The 17,811-nt window shown below is 36.3% G+C and overlaps 1 protein-coding gene across 1 annotated transcript; it reads left to right on the top strand.

Moving 5' to 3' along the window:
• The first annotated feature begins 1,372 nt into the window (after positions 1-1,372).
• LOC144239597 (uncharacterized) lies at positions 1,373-17,128 on the top strand. The gene is made up of 4 exons (XM_077773684.1): positions 1,373-1,432; positions 11,899-12,025; positions 12,284-12,376; positions 14,151-17,128. The coding sequence occupies exons 2-4, from the start codon at positions 11,992-11,994 to the stop codon at positions 16,484-16,486; spliced, it is 2,463 nt and encodes an 820-aa protein (XP_077629810.1). The 5' UTR covers positions 1,373-1,432; positions 11,899-11,991; the 3' UTR covers positions 16,487-17,128.
• Positions 17,129-17,811: the final 683 nt, after the last annotated feature.

The following is a 17,811-nucleotide window of genomic DNA, read 5'->3' as shown; positions in this document are numbered from 1 at the left end:
TTGTTTTTATATTTAAGTTTTAATATCAAAAAGAGAATGGTAATTGCTGATATTTATTGGATGCTTCTTGTGTGCCAGGGAGATGTTGAATACTTTACGAGCATCATCTCATTTAATTTTTATAACTTTTAAAAAAAAAATGTTTATTTATTTATTTTGAGAGAAAAGGAGAGCAAGCAGGGGAGGGGTAGAGATAGAGAAAGGGAGAGAGAGATTCCCAAGCGGGCCCTGTGTTGTCAGTGCAGAGCCAGACATGGAGCTGATTTCACCAACCATGAGATAATAACCAGAGCCAAAATCAAGAGTTGAACGCTTAACCCACTGAGCCACCCTGATGCCCTTAATTTTTATAACTCTTGAAATAGGTACTTTCATCCTCATTTTTGAAACTAAAACGGAAGTAACTTGTTCATAGTCTCATAGCTAAAAGTTAGCAGAGCTGCAGTTTAAATCTTAAGGAATATTATTCCATATCTCATTGACCAGTACTCTTCACAGGTTTTATTAAACTTTATGTTCTCTACAGCACTGGTTCTCAAAGTCTGGTTGCTGGACCAACAACATCAACATGACCTGGGCACTACTTCAAAATGCAAATTTTTGGGGCACCTGGGTGGCTGAGTCGGTTAAGCGACTGACTTTGGCTCAGGTCATCATCGCACGNTGGAATGGCCCCCCCCCCCCCCAAAATTTATGTGTTGAAATCCAGAAATACCATATTAGGAGGTGAGATCTTTGGGAACTGATTAGGTTCTAAAGGTGGACTACTCATAAATGGGATTAGTGCTGTTATAAAATAGATCCCACACAGAGGGTGCTGGCTATGAACCTCTAGTTAGGTCTCTCACTAAAATTTGACCATACTGTCGCCCTGATCTTGGACTTTACAGCCTCCAGAACTGTGATCAATAAATTTCTGTTGTTTGGGGCGCCTGGGTGGCTNATTATAGGCTTCCCAGTCTGTGGTATTTTATTATAGCAGCCTGACTGGACTAAGAAAGTTGCTACCCTAGGCCTATTGAATCAGAAACTGGGAGTGAGATGGAGGTTTTTACTGTATTTTAACAAGCCCTCGAAGTGTTTTGAATCCACAGTCAAGTTTGAGAGCCTCTGCTCTGTGTGTCTAGTTCAGGGAACTTCACCTTGGTGTTTGCAGGAAATGTTTATGTGATGAATGAGTATGTGACCATGTGGACATTGTCATTTCAGGTTTCTTGTTGTCTCTGGGTTAGATCTTCTCCAGACTTCAGCCTGCCTCCCCCCTCCCCAACCCCACCCCCCCAGCAGCTCTGCTTGGATTTACTGATGTCTACCAAGCTTTAGGCTCCTGAGAGAATAAAGTTTGAGACCTACTATGATGATGCCAGCTAATCAGACCTCTCCCCAGAAATCCCTGATCCTGGTTCCAGAGGAACATGACAGTTCATATGAGGTGAGAAAGAAGAATCTTAGGGGGAAGGAATTCATCCTGGGAGTAGATATCTCTGATGGGTCACCAGTGGCAGATGGGCCACAGGAAGTAACCACACTCTCTTACTGCCCTAAAGCAAATCTTTATCTGTCTGCCAAGAATGGGCAATATTATCTCCACACCTAGAGGCCAACTATATGATAGTTGAGAGGTGAAATGTCAAAAACTGTCTTTTATTTTGTCTTCATGCCATATTGATCTTTTGGCTGAGGATAAGCTTCCTGATTAGAAATCATTTTTGGGCACAGTGTTGAAACTATTTCTCTATTTCTTCTTTGTTTAGTGAATTTTTTTTTAAATGTTTGTTTATTTTTGAGAGAGAGACAGACAAAGTCTGAGCGGGGGAAGGGCAGAGAGAGAGGGAGACACGGAACATGAAGCAGGCTCCAGGTTCTGAGCTGTCCGAACAGAGCTTGACATGGGGCTTGAACCCAGGAACGGACTTTGGATCATGACCTGAGCCGAAGTTGGAGGCTTAACTGACTGAGCCACCCAGGCGCCCCTCTCTATTTCTTCGTAAACTCCTTCTCCCCACATAAATATTTCTCTATTCTCTTTGTGAAATTTATTTTTTAGATGTTCGTTCTTTGTTGATCAGTTTTATGAGCTAGTTCCAAAAACATGTTAATCCTGGCAGGTAAAAAATATGAAACTTTGCTAGAATTTTGATTTTGTTCTCAACCAAGAGCATTAAATTAGAAATATGAAGTAAAAGACTTTTGAACAGCATTGGGAATAGACTTAATATCACTGACCTATACATTTTAAGATGGTAGATTTCATTATGTATATTTTACCACAATTTTAAAAAAGTAAAAGTCTAGCAAAAGAAACCCCATATCTGAAAACTTTTTTTCTGTATATTCTTTAAAGGAAAAACCATAAAGGGTCTTAGAAAATTCTTTGGATTGAATCTCAATTAAATAAAGAACTGTATTTTAAAGTTTGTGGTGAAGCTAAGCTATAAATAGAGAGGAAAAGTATAGATTTTAATGCCTTTTTAAGGAATCCTTGAAGTTTGGGGGGAAAAAAGACCTAAGGTATGAGTGACACTTAAAACTGAAGAAGTTAGAAAAAGAACTCTATAAAGTAACAATAAGGACAAAACAAAAGATAAGGAAAGGAATTAGTCACATGGAGAACAAAACTAATTGATGAAGATGTCTGACAGAAGCGTAAGTAGCTTTTACAGGCTGATGATCAAGAACAGAGAGTAAAGATACACTTCAAATATGTAACAAAACAGATTGAAACATTCTGATTTAATATTATGCAAAATCATATAAACAAAAGGAATATAGCTTTACAAAAAATAAATGTCAAAATTGGTGAATACAGATGGTTCAGAAACCCTTCAAGAAATTAAAATGTTTATAAAACACACAGTCAAAAGTGGTAGTAAACTTCATATGGATTTACACTTGACCTGTAGGCCAAAGTTTGGGTAAAGATGATATCTAAAATTATTTCCAGGGGTGCCTGGGTGGCTCAGTCAGTTAAGCATCCGACTTTGGCTCAGGTTATGATCTCATGGTTTGTGGGTTTGAGTCCTGCGTCGGGCTCTGTGCTGACAGCTCAGAGCCTAGAGCCTGTTTAGGATTCTGTGTCTCCCTCTCTCTCTGACCCTCCCCTGCTCATGCTGTCTCTCTCTCTTTAAGAAATAAATAAAACATTAAAAAATTAAAAAATAAAATTATTTCCAGCCTTGTTTGTGGTATTTGTGTTATTTTGTTTACTCTGTTAAACTTGATGCCTAAACCAGTCAAGGACAGGAAAAAAACTGGAAATTATGAATACAGATTCAGGAGTCAAATGTGTTAATTAACTAAGTTCAAAAATACATGAAAACAGTAGCCCAGTAGGGCTTATCACAGGAACACATGAGGCTGACACTACTTTCTCATTTAGCAGTCAACTCCAAATNGAAGATAATAAGATATCTAAAACAACAATATAAAAATAATATATATCAAAAATTATATATATCAAAAATACTATATATCAAAAATATATAGCAAAATAGTGTTGAGAAATAATTTAGAAAAAGTGTCTTATGCAAATAAATGTAAAAACCTAGATGAAATGGATAATTTTTTAGGAACATAATAAATTCTCCACCAAATCTTTAGTTACTGTTTACCACATTTTCACTTTTAGGTACTAAGATTTTTAGTTAAGTAATTCCATTTTTAATAAAATTAGGATTGCAGCTTTAGAGAGATTTATTTGCACTGATTTTATTCTGCTTCTTGGAATGTTAAATTTTGTGTAAAGTGTGTATGTGGGTGTGCCTGCACGCACAAATTTTATGTTTAACGTTTCTGAATATTACATAGGCACCTGAAAAGACTGTTTCAAGATACAGAATTTGCTGTCTTATCAGTAAGTTATCTTATGTAGTTAGGAGGTTTTTACAAGTGTGGTTTATTTATTTATTTTTATTTATTTACTCTGTTGAAAGGGAAACATACTAAATTTCCTACCACGAATATATTTCTGTCTATATTTGTAGTTTCTGTGAATGAATTTTGATGCTATGAAATTTGGTGCAGTGATAGTAATGACATCTGAAATTAATTTTGGATTATGTCTTTGTTATGTTTAATATTTTTTCCCTAGAATTCAGCCCTATCTGATTTCAGGCTCTTGTTTCCTTCCTGTTGGCGTTTCCAGATATATCTTTTGCTCATCCTTTTACGGTCTTCGGAGTCCTTGTGAACTTTTTTTATATAGCATTTGGAAAAGATATATTTTATGTACACTTTTGATAAAGATATTCTTTCACCTTAGACCCTATATTCTTGCTCTTGTTTCTTTGTCCCTTCCAGTAATTTGGAAGGTTTGGTTTCTTTTTTGTATGGTTGGTTCTTTTAGTGTGGTCTTTATCACATTAACTTCTTGAATTAATTCTTTTCTCTTTAGACAGTATCTAATAAATTTATACTGTGAAAAATGATAAAAGTTGTTTCCACTTCAAGTATTCTGTTAGATGTTTTTATTAAACTATATATTTTTTCTGTTTTCCTTTAAAAGTTTCATGTTGCTCACTTGTCTTAATCTTTGTTGCTTTTTTTGTGTTTTCACATGGTATTTTATTGCTTTCAGAGAGATCTCCGTTTTTGTGTTGCTTTTTCTTTTTCACTTCTTTATAGAGTGCTGTCAATTTATTTTTCAAAAATTTGAATAACCATTTGCTTTAACCTGTTTTTCCATTATTTCTTCCTTGGACTCTTAATCCCTATTTATTTTAGGTTTTTGTCTTCGTGAATTCATTGAAATCATGGTGAATGTGTTTTCTTCTGTCATGTGACAATTTATTTCTAGCATGTTCCTTTTAATTTCTTCTTTTTTTCTCTCATTCTTTTTACTTATAGTATCTTTGTACATCAGGAGATGTTTATTATTATCTTTGAATGAGGAGATTTTTTTTCCTGGACAGACTGTTTATCAGAAGCTCATTTGGTAAGGAGTCAAAGCTACTAATATGACATCTTCTTTATTCCCCATTAAAGTCTGATGACCTTGGGTTTGGGGGGCTGGGGTTTTGGTGTATGTAGGGTATGGCTATGCCAGTGTGTGAAAGAGAAAAATCGGAGCACATGTTTTTTTGCAAGTATATAGGAAGCATTTTCAAAGAAATGACATTGTTTTAAGCTCCATAAACAATCAGCACATCATAAAGAAGCAGACTATAATCTCTGAACAAAATTAAATGAAGAAATAAAATAATAGCTTTCAAATACCATAATTTTAATCATTAAAAGCCACAGATATCTAAGATACACTTTCCAAAGAGAGAGATAATACTTTCTCTATCCCCTTGTCCTTCCTCTATACTCATTCCCTCCCCTAAATTCAGTGGCCTGCTCTCTACATACCACTCCTGAATCTTCAACTCCATACTAGCTCTCTTTTCAACTACTAAGTATACACCCTTATGTATGTCTTATCACCTAAATTTCAATACGTACAAAATTTAAATCATTATTGTCTTCTTCCCCCATCTCTTCCTCTAATTCTTAAGTCCATCTGTAACACCAAAATCTATAGTTGGACAGAACTAATAACTGGTAATTAGTTGAGTCTCTTTTTCTCACCTTCACACCTGTTATCAATTTTATCTTTTTAATATCAATTCCTTCTGTACCTTTACTACTCCAGCCTTAAGTTTAGGTAAGTAAGAAATTTATATTCTCTCACATAAATTGTGCAGTGAGTCTCATGGCTGATTTTCCGTTCTTGTCTATTCCAAAATGTTCTGTTTTAAGAATACACATTCTTCAATATATTTTTTTAAACTTCTTATTTATGTTGAAACTAATAGATCCTCAAAGGGCATTGTGAAACATAGTACAGTGGTGCGTGATTCTTTTTTTTTTATTACTGGTTGTAATTTGTTAATATTTTTTGAGGATGTTTGCATCTAGGTTCATGAGAGATAGTGACCTGTAGTTTTTTGTACTGTCTTTGTCTAATTTTGATATCAAGGTAATGCTGGCCCCACAAAATTAGTTGGGAAGTGTTCTCTTTTGTTTTCTGGATAAGACTGTAAAAATAAGGCTAACTCCTCTTTAAATATTTAGTTTAATTCTCTAATAAAGTATTCTGAGCCTGGAGATTTCTTTATTTTTTAGGAGCTTTTAAATTAAGAATTTAATTTAATGGTTATAGGATCATCATCTTTTCTGTTCATAATAGCTGAGTTTTGTTAATTTGTGATTTTTGAAGAAATGATACATATCTTCTAAGTTTTTGGATCTGTCTATTAGCATTGAGGCTTTGTATTCTCTGTATTTCCCTTTACATTTGCTCTTAGCCAAAAGGCTGAGAAGTGATTTGTATTTCCCTTTAAATGGCAGCTGGATCTGTAATATTTTTCCTTTTTTTTAAACTTTTTATTTATTTTGAGAGCGAGAGCATTCATGCAAGTTGGGGGGGGCGGGAGTAGAGAGAGAAGGAGAGAGAATCCCAAGCAGACTCTGAGCTGACAGCACGGAGCCCAACTTGGGGCTCGATCTCACAAACTATAAGATCATGACCTGACCTGAAATCAAGAGTCAGGTCCTTAACCGACTGAGCCCCAATATTTCTTATTTCATTACTGACATTGGTGATTTGTTTCTTGTTTTTATCTTTGCCAGTCTGTTGACTAATAGCTCAGTCAACAAAGCTTATCAATTGTATTGATTTTTTCATATACCTGTGTTGTATTTTATTGATTTTTTCCTGTGTTTTTTAAAAGTTAGTTTTTAATTTCATTGATGCCTGCTCTTTATTATTTTCTTTTCTCTCCTTGCTTTGAGTCTGTGTTGTTCTTCTTTTTCTAGTTTCTTGAGGTGGGAATTTAGATTATTGATTTAGCAATTTTCCCCTTTCCTTTTTTTTAATTGATATATGCTTGACGTAAAACATTATATTAGTTTCAGGTATATAACATAACGTGATGTTTGTGTATGTTGTGAAATGATCACCACAATATTTATTACTGTACATAGTTACAGTTTTGTGTTTGTGTGATGAAAACTTTTAAGATTTACTCATAGTAACTTTCAGTATACATTACAGTATTACTAACTGTAGCCACCATGTATTACTAACCTTATAGCCCCATGGCAAATTTATCTTATAACTGAAAGTTTACCTTTTGACTGCCTTCATTCATTGTGCCCACTACCCATTCCCCACCTCTGGTAACTATGAATCTGTTCTAAGTATCTGTGACTTCAGGTTTTTTTGTTTTGAGATTCACATATAAATGGGATCATATGGTAATTGTTCTTCTCTTTCTGACTTATTTCTCAAGATCCATCCATGCTGTGGAAATGGCAAGACTCCTTCTGTTATGGCCGAATAATATCCCATTGTGTATATATACCACATTTTCTTTATCCATTCATCCACTGGTGGACACTTAGGTTCCTTCCATGTCTTGACTATTATAAATAATGCTTTAGTAAACATGGAAGGGTGCGTATATCTTTTTAAGTTTGTTTTCATTTCCTTTGGATAAATACCCAGACTTGGAATTGCTGGATCATATGATAGTTCTAGTTTAAATTTTTAAATTAAAATTTAGTTTTTACTTAAAGCTTTTAACTTAAAAATGGAACCTCCATACTGTTTTCTATAGTGGTTTCACCAATTTACATTTTTACCTGCAGTGCACAAGGGTTCTCTTTTTCCACATCCTCATCAGTACTTGTTATTTCTTATGTTTTGTTTTGTTTTTTGATAATAGTCATTCTAACAGGTGTAAGGTATCTCATTATGGTTTTGATATACATTTCCCAGATGATTAGTGATATTGAGCACCTTCTGGCCTTCTATATGTCTTTGGAATATGTCTATTCAAATCCTCTGCCCATTTTTTAAATTGGATTGTTTCCCCTTTTCTAATGTAAACATTTAGTGCTATACACTTCCCTTTCTGCATTGCTTTATCTGTATCCCACAGATTTTGATATATTTTCATTTTCTTTCAGTTCTGTGTTTTTTCTAAATTTCTTTTGAGAATTCCTCTGTGATTTATAGGTTAGTTAGAAATGTGTTACTTCATTTCCAAATATTTTGTTGCTTTCCAGATAGCTTTTGTTACTATTTTGTAATGTAATTCCTTTGCCCATTTATCTTTGGTCTTTATTATTGATTTTTAGTTTGATTCCATTATGGTCAGAGATGCTATGTGTTATTTTAATTCTTTTAAATTTGTTGAAGTTTGTTTCACAGTCTAGGTTATGGTCTGTCTTGGTCCTGGTTCTGTGGGTGTTTGAAAAGAATGTGTACTCCACTCTTGTTAGTTGGAATATTCTATAAATATCAATTAGATCCTATTGTTTGTTTCTTATATATCACTGATTATTTTCTGTCTACTGTTTCTATAAATTGCTGAGTGTGGGTATTCAGGTCTTTATAATCCTTTTTTAAAACATTCATGAGTTGGGGCGCCTGGGTGGCTTAGTCGATTAAGCGTCCGACTTTCGCTTAGGTCATGATCTCGCGGTTCGTGGGTTCGAGCCCCGCGTCGGGCTCTGTGCTGACTGCCAGCTCAGAGCCTGGAGCCTGTTTCAGAGTCTGTGTCTCCCTCTCTCTCTGACCCTCCCCTGCTCACGCTGTCTTTCTCTCTCCTAGAAATAAATAAAAAACATTAAAAAAAATAAATAAATAAAACATTCATGAGTTTAGGTAGAAATAGCCTACCTTCAATTATGCATTTACAGATGAATTTTTTTTTTTAATATGGAGGAATGTTTTCTTTAAATTTTTTTAATGTTTATCTTTGAGAGAGAAACAGAATGTGAATGGGGGAGGGGCAGAGAGAGAGGGAGACAGAGAAGCTGAAGCAGGCTCCAGGCTTTGAGCCTGTCAGCACAGAGCCTGACGTGGGGCTCAAATCCACAAACTGTGAGATCGTGACCTGAGCCAAAGTCAGATGCTTAACCAACTGAGCCACCCAGGCACCCCTGGAGGTTCTTGTTTTTAAAAAACATTTTATTATATAAAAAAAAAAAAGTAAACGTATACAAAAGTCAAGAGAATAGTATCAGGAACCCTTGTATGTCTTCTGCCTACCACCTAGCTTTATTAGTCATCAATATTCTGACATTTTAATTCCATCTAAAACCACCCTCCCACTCCCTCAGCTGCTGGATTATTTTAAAGCAAATCCCGGGTGCCTGGGTGGCTCAGTCGGTTAAGTGTCCGACTTTGGCTCAGGTCATAATCTCACTGTTCACGGGTTGGAGCCCCTTGTCGGGCTCTGTGCTGACAGCTAGCTCAGAGCCTGGAGCCTGTTTCAGATTCTGTGTCTCCCTTTCTCTCTGACCCTCCCCTGCTCACACTGGCTCTCTCACTCTCTCTGTCTCTCAGAAATAAATAAAACATTTAAAAAAAATTTTATAAAGCAAATCCCAACACCATATCTTATCTGCAAATTCTTTGATGTGTATCTTTAAGAGATGAGAATTCTTTTTTTCTTTCTTTTTGTTTAACATAACCACTAAACCATTATCACATCTAAAACAACAGTAATTCCTAGATGTCATCTAATACCTGTATTGTTTGAATTTTTTAAAACATGTCTTAAATATCTTTTTAATGTTGGTTTGTTTAATGAAGGACCAAACAAGGTCTACAAGTTGCATTTGGTTAATATGACTCTGAAGTTTCTTTTTATAAAAAAAGGCTTCCCTTCTATTAGTTTTTCTTCTTTTTTTTTTTTTAAAGTTTATTTATTTTGGGAGAGAGAGAGGGAGAGACAGAGAATCCCAAGAAAGCTTTGTGCTGTCAACGCAGAGCCCAATGTGGGGCTCGAGCCCAGGAACTGCAATATCATTTACTGAGCCAAAATCAAGAGTTGGACACTTAACCAACTGAGCCACCCAAGCGCCCTTATAATTTATTTTTTGAAGAAATGGGTCATTTGCTGCCTTCTGGATTTGGCTGATGTGTCAGTCTTAATATTGTGCAATATGTTTCTCTCACCTTCACTTTGTGAATGATTTGTTAGATCTAGAGGCTTAATGAGATTCAGGTTGGATTCTTCTTTTTCTTTGTTAAGAATACTTGATGTGATAATGAAATCAGTTACAATATCATGTCAGGAGGCACATAATATTTGGTTATCTCTCTTTTTGTGATATTAAAATTGATCATTGGATGTAGATGTTAATAGCTGGTCCATCCATTGTAAATTTCTCTTCAGCCTTTTACCTGAAACAGCTAAGCAACCATTAGTGATTACTGAATAAATTCATTATTTCATTAGGAATTACAAAATTATGATATTCTCTTTATATCCTAACCTCTTCATTTATTTGCTAGAATTGTTCTGTAAGAAACTTTTCTTCATCATTTAATTGGTTAGTTATCCTGCGATAGGGATCTTCTATGGAAAAAATTCACATAAATCTGATTATCTTAATTACCTTTACTAAAAGTAAAAAAAAAAAAAAAATCCTTACTTGTTTTATGATCAAACTGTTTTTTCCATAACTACCTTCTGATGTGTATGCAGACTTCTCTCCATTATATAGAGCTATATGATGTTCCCTAAACTCATCACGTATTTTACTTTCTCCTCACCTTTGCTTCTGTCTTCTCTGGGAAGTAACCTTCCTTACCCCTCATTCTGTATTATACTTATCATCTTGAAACTTAAATTCAACTAATAAAAATTTACTGCCCCAGGGGAGGGGAAGGGGGGTGATGGGCACGGAGGAGGGCACTTGTGGGGCTGAGCACTGGGTGTTATATGGAAACCAACTTGACAATAAACTATTATTAAAAAATGAATAAATAAAGGCCTGTTTTGATTAAAAAAAAATTACTGCCCCATGTTGAATATACTTTTTCCTTTTTTGGGTCCTCAGTGTGTTCCACATAAGAGATTTACTTTTTGACACTTTAGTGAACTTGTGTCTGTTTTTTCCCTTCTTTTAAATCTTAAGTCTTTTAATTTGCTAGAAGATTAGGAACATAATCCATTTCTGGGGCGCCTGGGTGGCTTAGTCGGTTAAGCGTCCGACTTTCGCTTGGGTCATGATCTCGCAGTTCGTGGGTTCGAGCCCCGCGTCGGGCTCTGTGCTGACTGCCAGCTCAGAGCCTGGAGCCTGTTTCAGTCTGTGACTCCCTCTCTCTCTGACCCTCCCCTGCTCACGCTGTCTCTCTCTCTCTCCTAAAAATAAATAAAACATTAAAAAAAAAATTAAAAAAAAAAAAAAAAAGGAACATAATCCATTTCTTTGTTCTCATGACTAGTGTAATGGCTGGTCCTAAACTGTATCACTGTATCATCTAAGAGAGAGCCTATTTCATTCTTCAGTTTTAAAAAACAAGTAATTGACTAACTGTAGTATAGAACAAACAGCAGAAATTCTTTATTGGATTTCTTTCTCCTGCAAAATGATTGTGTAAAACTAGATATGTAAATGCACCCTGAATGAAATACCATTTTTTTAAAGAGTTCCTGTATTACAGATATATGCATTTATCAGAACTTCAAATGTACATTGTGGATTTGTATATTTCATTGTGTGAAAATTTTACCTTAAAAAAAGGTAAATGTTATATTCTAGTTAATGATTTGCATTCTAACATATTTAGGATGAAGTGGTACTGGCATCTACACTTTACTCTGAACTGCATAAAAAAAAGATGGATTGATGATAAAAGGATGGATAAATGTATGATAAAACAAATAGAGCAAAATGTTAATGATGGATCCTAAGTGGTTAGGAAACAAGTTTTCACTCTACAAATTCTTTTAAATTTTTTGTATGTTCAAAATTTTCCATAATAAAATGTTAGGGAGATGGGAGGTGGGTTTTAAAAAGAGGAAATGAATTAATAACAACAAAACCCATCATTCCATATTCCTAGTCTCTCCATCCTCCAAACAACTCACATTGAACAGGAATGTGCTCTTACAGGGATCGGTGTCCTTCAGGGATGTGGCTGTAGATTTCAGTAGAGAGGAGTGGCAGCATCTAGACGTTGCTCAAAGAAACTTGTACCGGGATGTGATGCTGGAGACCTACAGTCACCTGCTTTCAGTAGGTAAGCACAGTTACTCGGGTCCACAGTGAGAGTGTTTCCTTTCTCAGTTGCTGAATGCTGTGAGACATCTGAAGTATGTGATGTTTTGACTTTGATTTGTCTAGGGTTCTTTATCCCCTTAGGCATTCTGAAAAATACTCTCTTCCCAGAAATACATGGTTATGTTCCTGAAGAACAAAACTTCATTGAACAAGACTGTTGCTTGCATTTTGAAACACAATTAGCTGGATCCAGCCCTTTATCATTTCTCTTAAACAGGGTATGACGTTCCCCAGCCAGAAGTTTTTATGTTGGAGCAAGGAAAGGAGCCATGGGTATTGAAGGGTGAGAGCGCACATCAGAGCTGTTCAGGTGAGTGAGCATGACCCAGACAGAAGGGAGAAAATAAGCACATCTCAGCTGTCTTGAAAAAGACTGGCATCTTTGAAATGCTATTAAGATGACTCTTTTGGAAGGCTCTATTTTTTTTTTTTTTGTATTGCTTGAGGACCCTTGACGTTGGCCTCTCAAATAACTAAATGCTTTCATCATTTCTAACCATCTTCTTTGGTGTTTTGGAGTCTGGATTACATGCCAATCCAGATTTATTTTTTTATTTTAAAAGGATTTTTAAATCCTTTATTAAGGAATTTTTTTTTCTTTCTGTCTTTCCCATTGTCCATGATTCTTTATACCTTCAGGCATTCAAGGATCTGCTTTCTTTCAAACTTATATATGTCACATTCCCATTCCTGGTAGTCCTCTATAATTTCTTTTTTTCCACTATGGGATGCTTCAGAATATTATCTACAACCAGGCTCTCTTCCTATTTTCTCCATAGGCACTGACATAAGGTTTCTTATATCCCTGTTCCCCATGCTTTTCACCCAACTGATGATGTGGGGTTAATTGTCACTTAACCTTTAGAAGTACTTTTCTGATATTTCCTTCCGGTATTGGTTGATGTCACATTAACTGGGATTTCTGCCTCATTGCCTGTCTTTGTGATTGCTTTATTTCTATACTTCACATGATGGAGTTTCAGTTTAATTGTGGCTCTCATTCAGGACACACTGTTGTTATCAATCTGGGTAAAGATTCTCTATGACAGTAGTTGGCCCTTTTATGCGGTTTCACTTTCTGTGGTTTTGGTTACCCATAGTCAACCATGATCTGAAAATATTAAATGGAAAATTCCAAAAATAAACAATTTATAAGTTTTAAATTGTGTGCCTTTCTGAATAACATTGTGAAATCTTATGCTGCCCCACTCCATCCTGCCCAGGAGTTGAATCATTCCTTTGTCCAGCATATCCTCACTGTATATACTACCTGACCACTAGTCACTTAGTAGCTATTTCAGTTATCAGATTGACTATCGTGATATTGCAGTGCTTCTATAACCCTTATTTACTTAACAGTAGCTCCAGAGCACAAGAGTAGTGATAGTGGTAGTTGCGGTATGTCAAAGAGAAGCCATAAAGTGCTTCCTTTAAGTGAAAAGCTAAAATGTTCTTCACTGAATAAGAAAAAAAAAAATTAGGTTTGGTACTATCTGAGGATACAGATATCCACTGAGTGTCTTGGAACATGTCCCCTTCAGATAAGAGAAGGGACTCCTGTATTTTATTTTTTTATTTATTCCCATTTCTTTCTTTTCCCCACACCCACTCACTTCTCACCATAGGCAGTTGTTTTATGTGATGGAAACATTTTTTAATTCTTGCATATTCATTCTTTTAAGATTTAAAGTGACTTGGGGTATGTACTATTATATAAATGTTACTGTGCTATATATATTCTGGTTTTTGCCTTACTTTTTCCACTTCTGTCCATGGTGGATTATGTTCATAAAGGTTATTTCCTCTAACTATTTGATTGTATCCCAGAACGTTTCCTGTCACCACTGTTGCCAGCATTCTCAAATGAGTTACTCTCACCCTTTTCTCTCCCTTCACCTTTGATGATCCATATGTCCCTCCCCTCTAGCTTCTGCTAGCTGCTCTTTCAGCTAAAACATCATTCTTCTTTGTAAAGGAGAGTTTAGGTTGCAAACTTCACAGCAGAGAATTCGTGAAAAAGCTTCTTTTCTACAGTGAGAAGGAAGGTGATGCTACAAGTGATATTTTGTTGTATTTCATTCTAGAAGAATTGTGGCAGATTGGTGACCAGACAGAAAGCTGTCAGCAAAGAGAAAATAAATCTTTAAGAGATGTTGCTTTCATCAAGAAAATACGGACTACAAAGAAAGATTATGAATATAAGGACATTAGAAAAATAATTCATGTGAGCCAAAACATTCTTTCCCCCAAAAGAACCCATCAAGGTGATTCCTTTGGAAATGCTTTGAAGCATAATTTAGATTTATACAGTCATTATAGAAACAGTGCATCAAAGAACATGAATAAGATTACTGAATATGGTAAAATCTCTTCCTCTCCTGACCCTGAGTGTTCTCCAACAGGAGAGAAGTTATGGGACCATAATCAATGTGGAAAAATCCTCAGCTATAAACAAGCACCCTCTCAACATCAGAAAATTCATACTGGGGAAAAATCTTATGAATGTGCTGAATTTGGAAAGATCTTCACCCAGAGGTCACAGCTCAGGGTACATCTGAAAGTTCATACAGGAGAAAAACTCTATGTGTGCATCGACTGTGGGAAGGCTTTTGTAAAGAAGCCAGAATTCATTACACATCAGAGAACCCATACTAGAGAGAAGCCCTATAAGTGCAGTGAATGTGGAAAAGCTTTTTTCCAAGTATCTTCTCTCTTAAGGCATCAGAGAATTCATACTGGAGAAAAACTTTATGAATGTAGTGAATGTGGAAAAGGCTTCTCTTATAACTCCGATCTCAGTATACACCAGAAAATTCATACTGGAGAGAGACACCATGAATGTAGTGATTGTGGCAAAGCATTTACACAAAAGTCCACACTCAAGATGCATCAGAAGATTCACACAGGCGAGAGATCCTATATATGTATTGAATGTGGACAGGCCTTCATCCAGAAGACACACTTGATTGCACACCGAAGAATTCATACTGGAGAAAAACCATATGAATGCAATAACTGTGGGAAGTCCTTCATTTCAAAGTCACAGCTACAGGTACATCAAAGAATTCACACAAGAATGAAACCCTTTATATATGCTGAATATGGGAAGATCTTCAACAATAGTTCCAACCTCATTACACATAAGAAGGTTCAAATTAGAGAGAAATCTTCCATATGTACTGAATGTGGTAAGGCTTTTACGTACAGGTCAGAACTGATTATACATCAGAGAATTCACACTGGCGAAAAACCTTATGAATGCAGTGATTGTGGAAAAGCCTTTACTCAGAAGTCAGCACTCACAGTGCATCAGAGAATTCATACGGGAGAAAAATCTTACATATGCATGAAATGTGGACTAGCCTTTATCCAGAAGGCTCACTTGATTGCACATCAAATAATTCATACTGGAGAGAAACCTTATAAATGTGGCCACTGTGGGAAATCCTTTACCTCCAAGTCACAACTCCATGTACATAAACGAATTCACACAGGAGAGAAGCCTTATATGTGCGCTAAATGTGGGAAGGCATTCACCAACAGATCAAATCTCATTACACATCAGAAAACTCATACAGGGGAGAAATCCTATATATGTCCTAAGTGTGGAAAGGCCTTTACACAAAGATCAGACTTGATTACACACCAGAGAATTCATACTGGAGAGAAACCTTATGAATGTGGTACCTGTGGAAAAGCCTTTACCCAAAAATCACACCTCAATATACACCAGAAAATTCATACTGGAGAAAGACAGTATGAATGCCATGAATGTGGGAAAGCCTTCAACCAGAAATCAATACTCATTGTGCATCAGAAAATTCATACAGGGGAGAAACCTTATGTATGTGGTGAGTGTGGTAGAGCTTTCATCCGCAAGTCAAACTTCATTACACATCAGAGAATTCATACTGGAGAGAAACCTTATGAATGCAGTGATTGTGGGAAATCCTTCACCTCCAAATCTCAGCTCCTGGTGCATCAACCAATCCACACCGGAGAAAAACCATATGTGTGTGCTGTGTGTGGGAAAGCCTTTAGTGGCAGGTCAAATCTCAGTAAGCATCAGAAAACCCATACTGGAGAAAAGCCCTACATCTGTTCTGAATGTGGGAAGACCTTCAGACAGAAGTCAGAGTTGATAATACATCATAGAATCCACACTGGAGAGAAACCTTATGAATGTAGTGACTGTGGCAAATCTTTCACTAAGAAGTCACAACTCCAAGTGCATCAGCGAATTCACACAGGAGAAAAGCCTTATGTATGCGCTGAGTGTGGGAAGGCTTTCACAGACAGGTCAAATTTGAATAAGCATCAGACAACACACACTGGAGACAAACCCTATAAGTGTGTAGTCTGTGGGAAAGGCTTCGTCCAGAAATCTGTGCTCAGTGTCCATCAGAGTATTCACACTTGAGAAGAACAGTGTGAGAAAACCTCAGTGAGATCAGGTTTGATTGTATATCGTTGAATTTGTTAGCAGAAAAATATGCATATTATCCTAAGTAGAAATACCCCATCAAAGTGTCAAACATCACCGTACAGAAGAGGACCCTGAATGAAGGGGACCCTTCCCATATTATCACCACCTTCATTAAACCTTGAGGCATTCATACTGGGAAAATTTGTAGATTAGAAGAAGGCTTCTCATGAAAAATATTATGGAACATTATTACCAGCTTCTGCATAGAGAGGTTATATTAAGTCATGTTAATGATAATCCTGTTTACTGTGGAATAGGTAGAGTGTCAACAGGTTGAATGGTAGAACAGCATAATATATATGATAGTGACAGATCCTAAATTCTGTGAGATGTTTGCTGCAGAACACATTGTCTAACAGTTTTGGGTGTTTTCTTATTCTTCTGTTGAATCTAACATGGTTGTGTGTGTCCAGTTCCCCATTGAGTATTTCCATCAAGAAAGAGATAACTCAGTAGAAAAGTTCTTTATGTATACAGACACAAACCTCAGAATGTCTGTTGACCCATTACCCTCTAGCATCATGACTTGTAACCTCTGCCCCTTATCATCTACCACTAAAGTGTATTTGACCCTCATGAGTCCCTAGCGCATTGTCTTCTGACACTCACATAATTGCTTTAGTGCTAAACACTAATGTCTGCTGGGTGCCATTTTCTCATTTAGCTCTAAACATAGTGTTTTGTGAACCTCCACTACTCTCAGGAAAGCTTCTGAAGTAAGAATTTTCAGGTTATTTTGGTCAAGTTTTCATCTCCATCTCCCTTTTGCTGTCATAGTTCTTCCAGCTCATTTGCCTGCCTTAATGACCTGACTTTTATAATAACAAATTAGAAACACATTAAAAACAAACCTCAGCATTTGTTCACGTCTTCTCTGTGTCCATCTTTATGCCATGGACTCCACAAACACCTTCTCCCCATTTGCCTCAAACATATTAGTTCAGGTCCTGCCACAGGGCCTTTGCATCTACAGCACTCTCTCTTTGAAGAACAAGATTCTTCATATCTGTGTGGTTAGACCCTTCGTGTCTTCCAACAGCACCTCTTCACAGAGGCTTTCCCTGTCTTTTCCTGCCTTGTTTAAAATATTGACTCTCTCCCCTCTATCCTTTATTTTTCGTCATAGCACTTACTGCCATGATGCCCTGTATATTTTACTTATTTGTCTATGGCTCTTATGCTTGAATGTTTTTCCATGTTTTGCTCACCGCTGTGAACCTTGACCCGTGTCTGACAATAGGCATTCCATGAATTGACAC

The sequence above is a fragment of the Crocuta crocuta genome, unplaced genomic scaffold (assembly GCF_008692635.1).
Source record: "Crocuta crocuta isolate KB4526 unplaced genomic scaffold, BGI_CrCroc_1.0 scaffold267, whole genome shotgun sequence".
NCBI lineage: Eukaryota > Metazoa > Chordata > Mammalia > Carnivora > Hyaenidae > Crocuta > Crocuta crocuta.
The sequence above is the reverse complement of the archived record's forward strand: the minus strand, read 5'-3'. Positions and strand labels throughout refer to the sequence as shown.